Below are 16,046 nucleotides of genomic sequence, written 5' to 3'. Positions count from 1 at the left end.
GATAATCACCCAGAAAGACCTGGGGAAGGTCTCACCCACATCACATAGTCCTAGAGCCACAACTATTGGTTCCACAAGTCACAGCATCATGCAGGGTTGCCCAATGGGTAAGGGGACAGGCCACTCTGTCTGGGTTCCTCAGCACCAAGAACAAAGTTCTAGACTAAAGGAAACCCTACTGCTATTGATACCCTAATGTTTGGGGACTGAAGACACATATCTTAGGGATGCCCACAACCCCTTCAAAGTCACACAAAGCCTTACATACAAATCCCTACAATCCCTACATGGAAACCTCTACAAACTGCTGCAGACTATGCAACTGTGGCACTCATAGACACTGCTGACATTGATTAAAGCTAAAGAAATCACTCAGAGGTGACAATTCTGGGCTAATCTAGAACCAACATCAAAGCAGCAGGCACTTGATAGCCTGCATTCCATCTAAGCAAAAACTTATTTCCAACAAAACATACTCCATAGAGAAAGGATGATAATACTACACGCACAGACATCAACACAGAAACACAGGAAACACGAAGAAGCACGTAAGTATGACACTGGTACAGGATACAGCTGTTTTCCAGAAACAGATCCTGATCTGAAATTCATGAAAAGCCAGAAAAATAATTCAAAATAATAATCCTAAAGAAACCAAATGCAACATAAGATAATATATAGTTTAAAAGAATGAGGAAAAAAATAGATGACATGAATGAGAAATTCAAAAAAAGAACTCCTTCAAAGCATATTGTAATCAAATTGGTAAATGTTAAGAACAAGGAGGGAATGCTAAAAGACAATAAAAGTGTCAAGTTACATATTAAAAAAAAAAAAAGACTAGCAAGACTAGCAGCAGACTTTATGTTTTTTTGTTGTTGTTGTTATTGTTTTTTTTTTTTTTTTTTAACAGGGAGAGTTAGACAGTGAGAGAGAGACAGACAGAAAGGTCTTCCTTTTTCCGTTGGCTTACCCCCCAAGTGGCCGCTACGGCCAGCGCGTTGCGGCCGATGCGCCGCATCTATCCAAAGCCAGGAGCCAGGTGCCTCCTCCTGGTCTCCCATGTGGGTGCAGGGCCCAAGGACCTGGGCCATCCTCCACTGACCTCCCAGGCCACAGAGCTGGACTGGAAGGGGAGCTACTGGGACAGAATCCAGCGCCCCAACCGGGACTAGAACCCGGGGTACTGGCGCCGCAGGCGGAGGATTAGCCTAGTCAGCCGCAGCGCTGGCCAGCAGCAGACTTCTTAGCAGAAACTCTACAGGCCAGAAGAGAGTGAGATAATATATTCAAGGTCTTTTTTTTTTTTTTTTTTTGGACAGGCAGAGTGGACAGTGAGAGAGACAGAGAGAAAGGTCTTCCTTTTCCATTGGTTCACCCCACAATGGCCGCTGCAGCAGGTGCACTGCGCGGATCCAAAGCCGGGAGCCAGGTGCTTCTCCTGGTCTCCCATGCGGGTGCAGGGCCCAAGCACTTGGGCCATCCTCCACTGCACTCCCGGGCCACAGCAGAGAGCTGGACTGGAAGAGGAGCAACCGGGACAGAATCTGGCGCCCCGACCGGCACTAGAACCCGGTGTGCCGGTGCCGCAGGTGGAGGATTAGTCTATTGAGCTGCGGCGCCAGCCTATTTAAGGTCTTGAACCAAAAAAACTTCTGAAGCCAGCGATGTGGTGTATCAGGTTAAGCCAACACCTTGAGCACCGGCATTTCATATTGGTGCCAGTTTGAGTCCTGGCTGCTCCACTTCCCATCCAGCTCCTTGCTGATGTGCCTAGGAGAGCAGTGAAAGATGGCCCAAGTACTTGGGACCCTGGACCCACATGGGAGACTCAGATGAAGCTTCTGGCTCCTGACTTTGGTATAGCCCAGCCCTTGTCATTGTGGCTATGTGGGAAGTGAAGCAGTGGATATAAGATTTCTCTCTATCTCTCTTTGCCTCTCCCTCTAACTCTGCCCTTCAAATAAATAAATAACTCTTTAAAAATATATAATAAAAAAAAAACTTTCAACCAAGGATAGTAAATCTAATGAAGCTATCCTTTACATGTGAAGGTGAAATAAAGCATTTTTTCCCTGACAAACAAAAACTGAGCAAATTCATAACCAGAGACCAGCCTTACAAGAAATTCTAGAGAGTCCCACACTGAAGTAAACATCATGAAAACACACGACACTACCAACTTCACTAACAGAACCAATCAACAAAATGATAGGGGTTAGATCTTATCTATCAATACTAGCCTGAAATGTAAATGGATTAAATTCCCCAATCAAAAGATATAGGTCAGCTAAATGAATAAAAAAAGATCATGGAACTACATGTTGTCACCAGAAACATGTTTTCACAAGTAAAGATACTCATTGTGAAGGAGGGGGAAATGGAAAGCAAGAACTCCTATCACATGAAACAAACTTTAAATCACTAACTGTAAAAAGCGAGAAAGAAGGACATCATATATTGATACTGATTCAGCCAGAAGATACAACCCTAACTTATGCATCCAATGCAATGCTACCCAGATTATATATAGCAAATCTATTAGATTAGACCCAAAGGGAGAAATAGACTCCAATACAATAGTAGTATGAGAACTTTACAACAATAAGTGCACACATTAAAAACAGATCTCAAATAAATGTGCTAATGATGCACCTCAAGGATTTAGAAAAACAAGAAATCAAACGCAAAATTAGAGGACTTGACAAAAAGAATCTGAGCATAGAAAAAATTAACATTCTATCAAAAAACTGTTAAAACTGCTAATTCAATAAAGTCACAGATTACAACATCAACATACTAAAAACATGAGCATTTTTATATACCACCAATGAACTCACTGAAAGAGAAATCAAGAAACAGATCCCATTCACAATAGCAAGAAAAAAAAAAATCAAATATTTAGGCATAGAACTAACCAAAGAACTGAAAAGATCTCTACAATGAAAATTATAAAACATATCTATTCAGTTTTGGAATATCTGCAAATACCCACTGAGATATCTCAGGGATAGGGCTCAAATATAAACACAAAATTCATTTATACCTTAAGTTAGTTTTCTACAATGGTTTTAGCAATTTTGTGCATGAAACAGGCATGGTGTGGAATTTTCACTTGTGGCAGCATGTTGGCTCTCAAAGAATTTTGCATTTTAGATTTTTTCAGATGTACCTTATATTTTTTCCATTTGTACCTTATATTTCTCACATAAATTTAAGACTACACTATGTACAGACACATATAGGAAGGATCTTCAAAAAAGTTCATAGGAAGTCTATTAAAAGACTACATATGGATTTCAAAAATTTTTATCCCAAAATACACTTACCTTTAATTCCATTTTCCATGAGCTTTTTGAAGTCCCTGTGTGTCTTTTTGTTTTTCTAATTCTCTTTATCAAAAACACTAAGAGGACAAGACACCCAATAGTACACTTAGTGCCCAGATACTACTTTCTAAATGTCATTTCCTACAAAAAGAAACTAGGACTTCTTTTTTTTTTTTTTAAATTTTTGACAGGCAGAGTGGACAGTGAGAGAGAGACAGAGAGAAAGGTCTTCCTTTTGCCGTTGGTTCACCCTCCAATGGCCGCCGCGGCTGGCGCGCTGCGGCCGGCGCACTGCGCTGATCCAATGGCAGGAGCCAGGGGCTTATCCTGGTCTCCCATGGGGTGCAGGGCCCAAGCACTTGGGCCATCCTCCACTGCACTCCCTGGCCACAGCAGAGAGCTGGCCTGGAAGAGGGGCAACCGGGACAGGATCGGTGCCCCGACCGGGACTAGAACCTGGTGTGCCGGCGCCGCAAGGCGGAGGATTAGCCTAGTGAGCCGCGGCGCCGGCCAGAAACTAGGACTTCTAAAAAAATAGGAAGAGAAGGTAAAGATTCACTTTATATTAGATAGCAAGAAAGTGGCACAGTGCATTAAGCAGCTACCTGAAGCACCAGCATCCCATATGGGCACCGATTCCAGTCCAGGCTGTTTCACTTCCAATCCAGCTTCCCAATAATGCACATGGGAAAGCAGCAGAGGACAGCCCAAGTGCTTGAGGCCCTGCACCCATGTGGAAGACTAGGAAGAAGCTCCAGGCTCTTGGCTTTGGCCTGGCCCACCTCTGACCATTCTGCGGTCCTTTGAGGAGTGAACCAGCAAATGAAAGATCTCTCTCTCCATACCTCTGCCTTTCAAATAAATAAAAATAAATCTAAAAAACAAAAACAAAACACAAAAAATATCAAGCACCAAAAAGGGATGATATAGTAAAAACACTTCACCCTGTAAAACCTACCCTCAGCCGGCGCCGTGGCTTAACAGGCTAATCCTCCGCCTTGCGGTGCCAGCACACCGGGTTCTAGTCCCGGTTGGGGCGCTGGATTCTATCCCAGTTGCCCCTCTTCCAGGCCAGCTCTCTGCTATGGCCCGGGAAGGCAGTGGAGGATGGCCCAAGTCCTTGGGCCCTGTACCTGCATGGAAGACCAGGAGAAGTACTTGGCTCCTGGCTTTGGATCAGAGAGATGTGCCGGCCGCAGCGGCCATTGGAGGGTGAACCAACGGCAAAAAGGAAGACCTTTCTCTCTGTCTCTCTGTCACTATCCACTCTGCCTGTCAAAAAAAAAAAAAAAAAAAAAACAAAAACAAAACAAAACAAAAAAACCACACCTACCCTCAGCTGTTGCCTGCCTAAGGCCACCCTTAAAAAAAAAAGGAAAATGTCAATGACTTATGGAAAAAATATAATAAATAAAAACTTAAAAGGGTACAGTGATACTGCAACAAAGTTTTTGTTTTGTTTTTGTTTTTGCAACAAAGTTTTAAAGACGACTGACTTGGGGCCGGCCTTTGGCGCAGTGGCTTAATGCCCTGGCTTGAAGCGCCGGCATCCCATATGATGCCGAGATCCGGCTGTTCCACATCTGACCCAGCTCTCTGCGATGGCTTGGGAAAGCAGTAGAAAATGGCCCATACGTGCCATAATTGTAACTGACTATAACACCAATTACTTACTGTGAAAATCAACAATTAAAGAATTATATTTACCAAAACACTTCACAAAGTTTGAGAACAATGGAATAAAAGACAGGCTTATTCTGGTGTAAAATATTTTTGACATCTATGCATATGAGGGGGAACTTCAAAAAGTTCGTGGAAATTGTATATTATAAAAAACTATGTATGTATTTTAGAAATGTTGCACCAAAATATACTTTTCTATGAAGTTTTTGAAGTACCCTCATGTATATATATTTCACCCAGTTTTTCTGAAGCACAAGTAATCATCTTTTTTACAGAAGAATGCCAGCTACCTAATACATGCCAAGGAGTGATACAACTTAAAAACTCATTATTTACAACTGCAAATATTACTTAAGAAACAGAAATAAAATCGTTAGTTGAAAGATTATTGGGAGGCAGAATTAATTCACAAGTCAAAATGTCATTCCATACATTACTTGTTAATTGTAAAGGAAAAAACATGTTTATAATGGAAAGATTTCATAGGTACCATCTTAATCAAATGGCAATATTTAGCATCCCTAATGGTGAAACAGTAAGAATTTACTGAGATATGAGATAGTGAGAATTTACAATGTGGTATACAGTTTCAACTATTAGATACTTTTACAAAAATATATGACCTGAACCAGCCTGTTACTCTCAACTTTCAGTTTACAATAAATAAATAAAATTAAGAAAACAGCTAAATGGTACTCTGAGAAAACAATCAGATAAATCCTGAACATAGTAAACAAAGTCAGCTTCAGATCAGAATATAAACAATAACAGCCCCCTGGTTCTGGTGTCAATAGGAAAGAAAATACAATCTAAAAATCAACATATTCAAAAGAAATCAAAATAGCTGGGATACAAAGAGGTCTAAAGGAATCAAACTCTTCTTAAATGATAAAGGACCAGTTACTGTACACCTTTGTTGAAATGGTATGTATGTGAGCAGCAAAGGACCAGCTTTTCAGAGTAGCAAGACTTAGAGATTAAAGGGAAACCAAACAAGTACAGATATTAAAGAATGCCTGGATACTACAACAGACTGAAATCCTTAAGAAATTAAAACAAAGATAATTCTCATTCTCTTCCTGATTCTTCCCACAGATCTTCATACAAGGATGTGAAAGCAGCACTAGTACTAGAGGCTGGGAATGGGAATGAAAGGCAGAAAAAGATCTCCGCATTCTTCCTTATATTTAGGTATCAAGATTCTGCCAAGAGGCTTGCATTTGTAATATACAAAGAACAGGATTCACTTCATCTCAAACCAGAAGTGAACTGAAACTACCTAAAGAAGTAATCCAGCTTCAGCTCTGTTCAATATCCATGGACTCAAAGTGTTCAGTCTCTAAATCTAGTTGTTTGTTGAAAAAAACAGCATCGCCCTCTGGGGAAAATCAACACTTACACCTATAACCAAAAGAAAAACCAATCAAAAGAAAAACATATAGACAAACCATGTTAAAATAAGCAGATAAGGATTTTATTATAAATTTGCTTTAAAAATAGTGAATGTAAGTCAAATAAATGAAAACACAGAATAAGAACAGAAAAATGCTATCTCTAAAAAAGTAACAAAGAAAAACATAGAAAAATTATATCTTACATACATCTCTCCGTAATTAACTGATACAATGAAAGGCCAGAAAAGGAAAATTAGTGAAGATACATAGAATATTTGACCAATGTTATTAATTTCCTTGAACCAACAGCAGCAAAATTCAGAATGTGAGATATTCTACAAATCAACTAACATTTGTCCAAAAATTCTGTTATAGAAATCAAAAACAAGAAGAACCTAAAGAGATGTACCTAACAAATGCAACGCATGAACCCTGACTGAAGAAAAATTATAAATGATTGGATAATCTGGAGGATAGCAAGAAAAATCTGAATTTATGAGTTATACAATTTTGGAAATTAAAAAATTACTGCTAATTATCTTAATGTGATAATAGTGTTGTGGTTATGCAGAAGAATCTCCTTATTCTTAGATGCATGATGACAGATTTAGAGATGAAATGTCTTGTTATCTGTGATTTACTTTCACATACTTCAGGAAATAGAATCTTGAATGTTTCTCTTTGTGTAGTTAAAAGGAACTTCCTTTTCTGAAGGTGTTACTATACCTTTAGATTTTATTTTTAAATATTTAATATATTACTTATGAATTTTATTATTATTTAACGGAAATCCTACATTGAATTCTTCCACCCAAATAGTCAACAAAATGCAGCAGAGTAATGTAAGCAAGGCTTACCTCACATAAAATTTTAAGTATAATTGAAAACAAATTTTTGTCCAACATTATTTAAAACCCACTTTAGCTTCCAAAGTGACACTGTCTTTGAATTATCAAGAGAAAGAAATTATGAATAACTCATTTTCAAATTATATATTACTGAAGCTTCAAAATTCAATATTGTTTTAAAGCTTTTTTCTCAAACCTAGTTTCAGGTTTAAAGACATTATATAACTTCTCTTAGGACTACTTCCCACAATAAATTACATATAGACAGAATGCATATATAATATCTTATACTGTTCCTTTACAGCAGTTTCATTTAAATTCTTATTAATTTTTTCCAGCAGTTTGACCAAAAACATCTTTTTAGAACAGATGTAGATACATCAACTATTGATAAAACACAAGTTCAGGGAAAAACAAAGAGTGAAATATGAGGCAGATTCATGAGACAAACCAGAAGTATACGCAAATGCTCCTATGGGAAAACTCTGTAGCAAAGGTCATTTAAGAAATAAAGTTTGAGGGCTTTCCTGCTATATAGGAATACTAATTTAAAACCCAAAATTGCTAGAAGTCAAGAATGATGATATTAAACAGCGATAGTGCTGATTTCCTGACTAGATTATACATATTACTTTCTGTTAAAAGCGAAATGTTTGGTTGAGTTGTACAACTCACTTTGTGTTTTCTATAGTTTGAGGGAAAAAATATAAAAATGTAAAACAGATTTATAACCATTTTCTCTTTAGAACTAGGCAAATAAAATCAATTATTTAATCTCAAGTATCCCTTTTCTATTATTCTGATTCCTTCCTTTAGTTTCCCAACTTCATAATTCCTTTGATTCCACAATCCACTGCTGTCACCCATCTCATATTTTCAACTCCTTTCTTACTATCCTCTTAAGCACACAATGTAAACATGCACCTCAAGTCATACTTATTTGAGCATTAATTCTGGTACACTGTCCTATCGATTCACTCTTATAGAATACTCTAAACCAAAACTTTCTGCCTTGATTACTGCCATAATATCTTTATCTGATTCCCTTACTTTATACACTTGCTCTAATTCACAAGAATTCTTTTACACATTGTAAACGTTAATAAAATCCTGTTATTCCTTTTGTGAAAATATCCAATGATTTACCATCTCACTCAGAATAACAGCCAACATCTGTCAGCATGCTTCTGCCTCAAGGTCTTTGTACTTGGAAGAGCTGGTTTGCTCTCGGACTGCCTTCCTGTCTTTCGTGAAGATCAGTTCAGTCAGATCTTTTCCCTGTATCCTATTTAAAACTGTTTTCCTTTTCCTTGCCTTATTTTTCTCATGGCACTTACCATTATCTGACTGACCATATTTTTAATTAAGGTATTTTTATTTGCCTCTCATTCCCAAAAACATGTAAGCTCCATGTAAGCACACAAGTATTTTGTGTGTTTGGTTGACTTTGTACTCCAGGTACTTACAATGTGTCTGGTGCAAAGTATATAATCACTAGTATTTATTAAGGTAATTAATGAAAGAACTAAACATCTAGTTTTCTCTAGATCACTGGTTGAATAAATGAAATGTATACACTATTACATACTTTTAAATGATATTAAAATAGAAATTTTTAATGAGAAACAAGTGAAATATACCCTAAAATTAAAGTTATTATTTATGCTAAAAGATAATGCCTTGTTTTCTGAGAATTCATCTAAATTCAGTCAACATACCTACCCTTTCTTGAAATTTTACCATATTGAGGGAATCTATTTCATTTTATGATGCTTCAACATTAGAATATATATTGAGGAAATAAGTATTATCCAAAGTCAATGTAAATGCTGGAAAACACTGAATAACACCTGAAAAAATTCAGGATTTATGATGGTTACTAGAGGCTGAGGACAGAAAGATGGAAAGAGGCTGGAGAAAAGTTAATTAATGGGTACAGAATTTACAGTCAGATAGGAGAGAAAAAAGTTCCAGTGTTCTACTGCACAGTAGGTGGCCACAGATAACAATGATGTTTTTTATATATATTTGTTTTTTAAAAATACCTAAGTGAAAGGATATTTTCACCATAAGGAAATAATAAATGTTTGAGCAGATATGTTAACCCTGATTTGAACATTATACAATGTATATATGCATCAAATCATCACATGGTACCCCATAAGTATGTGTAATTTTTATGTAATAAAATTTTTTTAAAATTCAAGATTAAAAATAAGATATTTAAAAATTTTAAATTTTAGACAACTAATTTTATTTGAATATAGATACTGAAATTTCTGTAACTTATTACTGATGAGTCAAGAATTAAATCTCTTACATTTTAAGTGTACTAGTTTTCACTGTACTTAAAACCAACTTTTTAAAAAGTTAAAAACAGAAAATTCAATATCAAAGAAAAAAATTTTGATTAAAAATAGATAAATGAAATAAACAAAGGAAAAGTGAGGAAGAAGTCATTTAAGACATGTGTTTCAAAATACTTCTAACTTTCCATTTTACACATAACAGAACACTACTAAGATTTAAGAGTTTAAACAATCCATTAAAAACTGAAATTGTTCATAAAAACACTCACCTACAACACCATTCAATACGACCTTCCCCCTCACAAGTTTTTTGCCCAATGATTATCTGCCAAATTTTTCATGGCAACAGCATATTCACAAAGTGTTTCCTCATCTTCACAGTGTTCTCGCCAAATCTTATCAAAATCTCCCACTAAAAACAAGGAAAAAAAAAATCAACTTTACTTAAAAACATGTCAGTCTTGAAAGTATCAGCATACTCTAAAATTATTTAAAAATATAAACAAAATCATGAAATAAAAGTTTATTAAGTTTTAAACATTTAAAAGCTCCTCTGTGCAAATAAATGCATACATCATTTTAATTATGATTTCATGATCAAACAGATTTGAAGGTAAACAAACCATTAAAAATAAGTAGATACATATAAGTTATCAGTTCCTTAAGCACAGACATGCTGGTAGGGGACAATTATGGTTGGGCATCCTAGCATTAATTTTCATACTATGGTGGGTAGTAATGACCTTGCAAGAAAAGAGTAAACACAAGCCTGCTTCTTGCCTGTTATTTTCTTGGATTTCTACATATATATCCATTCACTGTATTTTAAAAAGAGGTCGGTAGGTGAGATTACTATGTACATAAATGAATATTTAATTAGATATTTGGACTTGCTCTAGCCATACTGTACCTTAAAACATTTTAATGCTTTGGCAAAAATGTTGAAGAAAGTACCTTGGAAGCCTCTCCAAAGTTTTGAGTTTTCATTTATAAAATGCTATGAATGAAAACTAACTGTAAGCTGACTGCATTATTTAGCCAGCCACTACCTTTTTAAAATTAAGAGTGGGAATGGGAGAGGGAGGAGGAAGAAGGGATGGAGCATGAGTAGGAGCAAAGGAAGTATCACTATGTTCCTAAAGCTGCAACTTGTATAAATTAAATGAATTTTAAAAAATACAAAAAAAAATAAATTTGGGAGTCTTAAAAAAAATTAAGTCACTCATCACATTTAATATGAAATCAGAGACATCACTGTGAGAAACTGATAAAGAAAGGTAAAAAAAATGCTATGGTCAAATAAAGTACATTAACACAACCATATGGATGAAAAATACACAAAAATTATCAGAGTGGCTTCATTCAATGTCTGTAAACATAGGAACTGGGTATTCTCCCCTGCTGAAATGTAGGCAATTATTTGGTAACAGAATAAACTTAAAAATATAAATGGAAGAGCCAAATTTGGAAATAATTGTATTAAAATTCTTTCTCCATTTAAGACTACTAAGTATTAGCATTGAAGAATTTCCTTTTAAAATAAAAAAAAAAATTATTCATTTGGAAGGCAAAGTTACAGAGAGAGAGAGGGAGACAGAGATAAATCTTCCATCCACCAGTTCACTCCCAAAATGTCCACAAAGGCCAGGGCTGGGCCAAGAGCCCAGAATTTCTTCCAGTTCTCCCACAGAGGTGAAGGGACCCAAGCACTTGGGCCATCCCCTGCTGCTTTCCCAGGCCATTAGCAGAGTTGGATAGGAAGTGGATTAGTTGGGACAGGACCCAGCACCCAGCACCCACATGAGATGCAGGCATAGCAGGCAGCAGCTTTCTGCTATGCCACATCACAGGCCATCTTTTTTTTTTTAAAAAAAACAGGAAAGGAATTAAAATATTTTACATGTAACAATCAACACTTATCTACTTAAATGGGAAAAATTTGGTTATTTTGTGTTATTGGTTATTTTATGCTTACAGTTTAATGAGTACTGAGCTAAAAACCAAATATTAGTGTTAAAGAAAGAAGAGTACAAACACACAAACAAACATGTTATTCAGTTAAGATAACTATGCTTCCATCTCAGTCTTGGCTTGTATTTGAATTTTAAGCATGAAAGGTATGAAAAGTTTAATTATCGGGGGCTTATGCAAGTAAACACCAATATTTTCATTATTTATTAATATGTGTGTAGTGACAGGGCTTTAACATTACGTAAATCAGCAATAAATGTCTGCTAAAAACAAAAGTTTTCTACATTCTCAAATAAAAATTCCTTAGTCTTATTAATATCTTTCCATATGTAGTTATTTATCAAGCCTCTAAATACAATTATAGGGAGCAAAACCTTCAAAATATTTTGATTAATGATCTTCACAAATCTCTGGTGGTTTATAACACTATTTAAGAATTTACCAGGGCCGGCGCCAGCGCCACGGCTCAATAGGCTAATCCTCCGCCTGCGGCGCCGGCACACCAGGTTCTAGTCCCAGTTGCCCCTCTTCCAGGCCAGCTCTCTGCTATGGCCCAGGTCCTTGGGCCCTGCACCTGCATGGGAGACCAGGAGAAGCACCTGGCTCCTGGGTTCGGATCAGCGCAATGCGCTGGCCGCAGCGGCCATTAGAGGGTGAACCAACGGCAAAGGAAGACCTTTCTCTCTGTCTCTCTCTCTCTCTCTCACTGTCCACTCTGCCTGTCAAAAAAAAAAAAAAGAATTTACTGGGGCCGGCACCGTGGCTCACTAGGTTAATCCTCCGCCTGCAGCACCGGCATCCCCTATGGGCACCAGGTTCTGGTCCCGGTTGCTCCTCTACCAGTCCAGCTCTCTGCTGTGGCCCGGGAAGGCAGTGGAGGATGGCCCAGGTGCTTGGGCCCCTGCACCCGCATGGGAGACCAGGAAGAAGCTCCTGGCTTCGGATCGGCATAGCGCCGGCCATGGCAGTCATTTGAGGAGTGAACCAACGGAAGGAAGACCTTTCTGTCTCTCCTTCTCACTGTAACTCTACCTGTCAAATAAATAAATAAATCTTTAAAAAAAAAGATTAAAAAAAAAGAATTTACCAACAGATTAGATACTAATATAATCTTAAAGTTGCTTAATTTTTTGCTGAGAATTGATATCTTCAACTCTAGAAAGTCCTTTGTGAAGGATGTACTTTTCTCTGAAGGGAGGAAGAACTTCGACTTTGCTTATGGTCTTGTCTAAATACTGACGGAATCTGTGGTGAGAAAAGGCTTCCATAGCCTTGGCAGCTCATGACAAGAGCCTTGGGTAATCACTGACATCATAAATAAGATTAATTGTTAAATTAACAGAAGTCACTGTGCACCTACTCCCCATGTAGGACCTCTGTCCTTAATGAGTTATACTATGAGAATTAACTGCAAAACTTGTTCTCAAACAGTACTTTGTACGTTCTGTGTGTGTGTGTGCGCGCGCGTGTGTGCAAACTGTTGAAATCTTTACTTAGTATAGAGCTGGTCTTCTGTATATAAAATTAATTAAAATGAATCTTAATGAAGAATGGGATGGGAGAGGGAGTAGGTGGTAGAACAGAAGTGGGGGTGGAAGGGTGGGTATGGGGGGAAGAACTACTATGTTCCTAAAGTTCTACCTATGAAATTTGCATTCAATAAATAAAAGGTTTAAAAAATACAAAAATATTTGATTTACCACTGCCCAAAATCTTATTAAAATATAAGATGTTTATCCAAAAAAAAAAAAAAGTGCTTTGTTTGAACTTTACATTTAACTGCCAAATATTAGGTACATATTATAATAAACACATAAATGTACTCCCTGTGCTATTAATAGTGATCACACAAACAGAAGTTCTATAATACTATGCATTCTGGGAAAATTATGTTTAAAATTAAAGGCTTCCTTTGTGTCAGATTCCTTAGTTTATACTCTACAGCATGTACAACTTAAGACATAAATCTGGGCACAAGTAGTTTATTTGGGAGAGAACCTTAGAAAACAAAGAGTAAGGAAAGGAGGAAAAAGATAAACATAGGAAAAAAGCTAATAGCAAGGTACATTATTGAAGGTGCTTCTAATGTGAAGAATATAGAACACTTCTAGAATTGTGCACCTGAAAGACAGGAGGTTATCTCAATAATCACTGCAATATTGCTGGAGACAGGCAGAATCTAGAAAAGAAAGCAGTATGCATTTAAAGAGGGATTCCATCGGGGTTGGTAACTCTGAGCCCAGTTTCTGTCTCACAGAGAGAACTAAGAGTTTGTTATACTGGGCACCAAAGCCATCATCTACAAATTCTTTGATCCCTTTCTATGACATTGTATAATTTGAAAATCAATTTTCTCTATAATTATTCAAGTAGTAAAAAGATGCAAAGATAACTAAATACAAATAAACCTATTACCCTACAGCTTTTGAGAAGACATTTAAGTTTTCACATTCAACAAAATTCTCTTTAAATATTTTCTTAAGAATTCTGAGGCATGCCATCTGCACCACTGTTTTGAGAAAGGATTCAAAATTTCTCTTTAGGCCTATATTCAATTCATAGTAACTATAGATAACTTCAATTTTTAATGTTTTCATTTGCATTAAAAAGTGTTTGGGGCCGGCGCTGTGATGTAGTGGGTAAAGCCACCATCCCTTACAGGTGACATTTCTAGTCCAGGCTGCTCTACATCTGATCCAACTCTCTGCTAATGGCCTGGGAAAGCAGCAGAGGATGGCCCAAGTCCTTGGGTCCTACTCCCGCATGGGAGACCCGCAGAAGCTCCTGACTCCTGGCTTCAGATGGGCACAGCTCCAGCCATCGCAGCCAACTGGGGAGTGAACCAGCGGATGGAAGACCTCTCCTTCTCGCTCTGCCTCTCATTCTCTGTGTAATTCTGACTTTCAAGTAAATAAAAAAATCTTTAAAAAAAAAAAGCAAATCAAGAACTAGAACTTGAGGTCAGCATTCAAGATCTATCCAATATAGTAAAAGAAAGGATTTAAATTCAATCAGAGTGTCCACTTGAAAGAAGATATAAATTTAAATTTTCTTCATGCTAAAAAATACAGAAAACACCGAAATTGTAAATAAACCAAAGTAGCTGCTAAAGTAAAATTCCTGGCTTCATCCTGGCCCAGCCCCGGCCAATGAGGCCATTCTGGGAGTGAACCAGCAGATGGAAGATATCTTTCTCTCTCTCCCCCCTTCTCTAACTCAGCCTTTCAAATAAATAAATAAATCTTAAAAAAAAAAAAATAAAGCACAGAAGAAATTAGTAAATATAAATCTGAGGCTAATTTAAAATAAGAATATATTTATAAACCATGTATCTGATAAAAGATTAGTATCTAAAATATATAAGGAACTCACAATTCACAGCAAAAAATACAATCTGATCACTAGGCAAAGGAGCCGAACAGACATTTCTCCTTAGACAACATACAAACGGCCAATAGGCATACGAAAAGGCTCTAAGCATCACTAATCATCAGGGAAATGCAAAGTAAATGAGATATCATCTCACACCTATTAGGATAGGTATCATCAAAAAGACCAAAACGGAGCCAGTGTTTCATGCAGCTATTAGGATGCCACTGAGAACCCCGCATCCCCTATCAGAGTGCCTATGTTCCAGTCTCAGCTATGCTTTTGATTTCAATTTCCTGCCTATGTGCTCCATGGGAGGCAGTAGATCATGTGAGAGACCTAGATTGTGCTCCTGGCTGCTGGCTTCTGCCTGATTCAGCCCTGGCTATTTAGTTTAGGGAATGAACCAGCCTTTCAAATAAACTGAAAATAAACTTAGAAAAGACAAGAGAGAACATTTGTATGCTGTTAATGGGCATGTAAATAAGTTTAGCCACTGTGGAGAACAGCAGAGAGGTGCCTCAAAACACCAAAAAAGAGAACTATCATATGATCTAGCAACCCTACTTCTGAGTATGGATCCAAAGGGAACAAATTAGTGAGTGAGAGAGGTATCAGCACTCCCAAAAGGTCATTTCCTGTAATGCGAGGTTAGCAGAGAAACTCATCACTAAGTTGAAGCAAGTTCACCTGCCATTCTGAGACATTATTCAAAGTCATATTCCAATGGTTATGTCATCTTGCCTCTGATGAACTTCCATAGATATAAAGTTCTACACTACAGCGAAGTATAAGGACTGCAAACTACAAATTGACTTTTGTCAGTCAAATGAAGTTATTCAGTCTCTGCAACTGCGTTATTTGTTAGATTTCTGGCAGCAGCTCTCAACTGTGGCTGCAACTGGAATCACCCAGAAGTTTCATTTAACAGGACTGGCGTGGGAAATGGTCATGTATTTTAACACATCTTAGATGAATCAACGGTGCAGCTGATGGTGTATGGTGGCAAGGTTGTACACTTACATGTCTGGTCAGATAATACAGACAGCAGTGAGGACTGAGGTAACCCGAAGAGTAAAATTTAATTAAAAAAAAAAAAGTATGGATTAAACTTATTATCTAAAATTAATATTTGGCTCATGG

At 37.2% G+C, this 16,046-nt stretch overlaps 1 protein-coding gene across 1 annotated transcript in view; it reads right to left on the bottom strand.

Annotated features, from left to right (window-relative positions):
- Window positions 1-16,046, bottom strand: part of BMT2 (base methyltransferase of 25S rRNA 2 homolog) — a 126,488-nt gene that overhangs the window by 100,025 nt on the left and 10,417 nt on the right. Inside the window, 2 exon segments of the mRNA XM_062208953.1 lie at window positions 9,833-9,873; window positions 9,875-9,975. Of these exon segments, the coding sequence (XP_062064937.1) occupies window positions 9,833-9,873; window positions 9,875-9,975 (142 nt within the window).

Source organism: Lepus europaeus, chromosome 1 (genome assembly GCF_033115175.1).
Source record: "Lepus europaeus isolate LE1 chromosome 1, mLepTim1.pri, whole genome shotgun sequence".
Lineage (NCBI taxonomy): Eukaryota > Metazoa > Chordata > Mammalia > Lagomorpha > Leporidae > Lepus > Lepus europaeus.
Note: the sequence above shows the minus strand (reverse complement) of the source record. Positions and strands in the feature narration are given on the sequence as shown.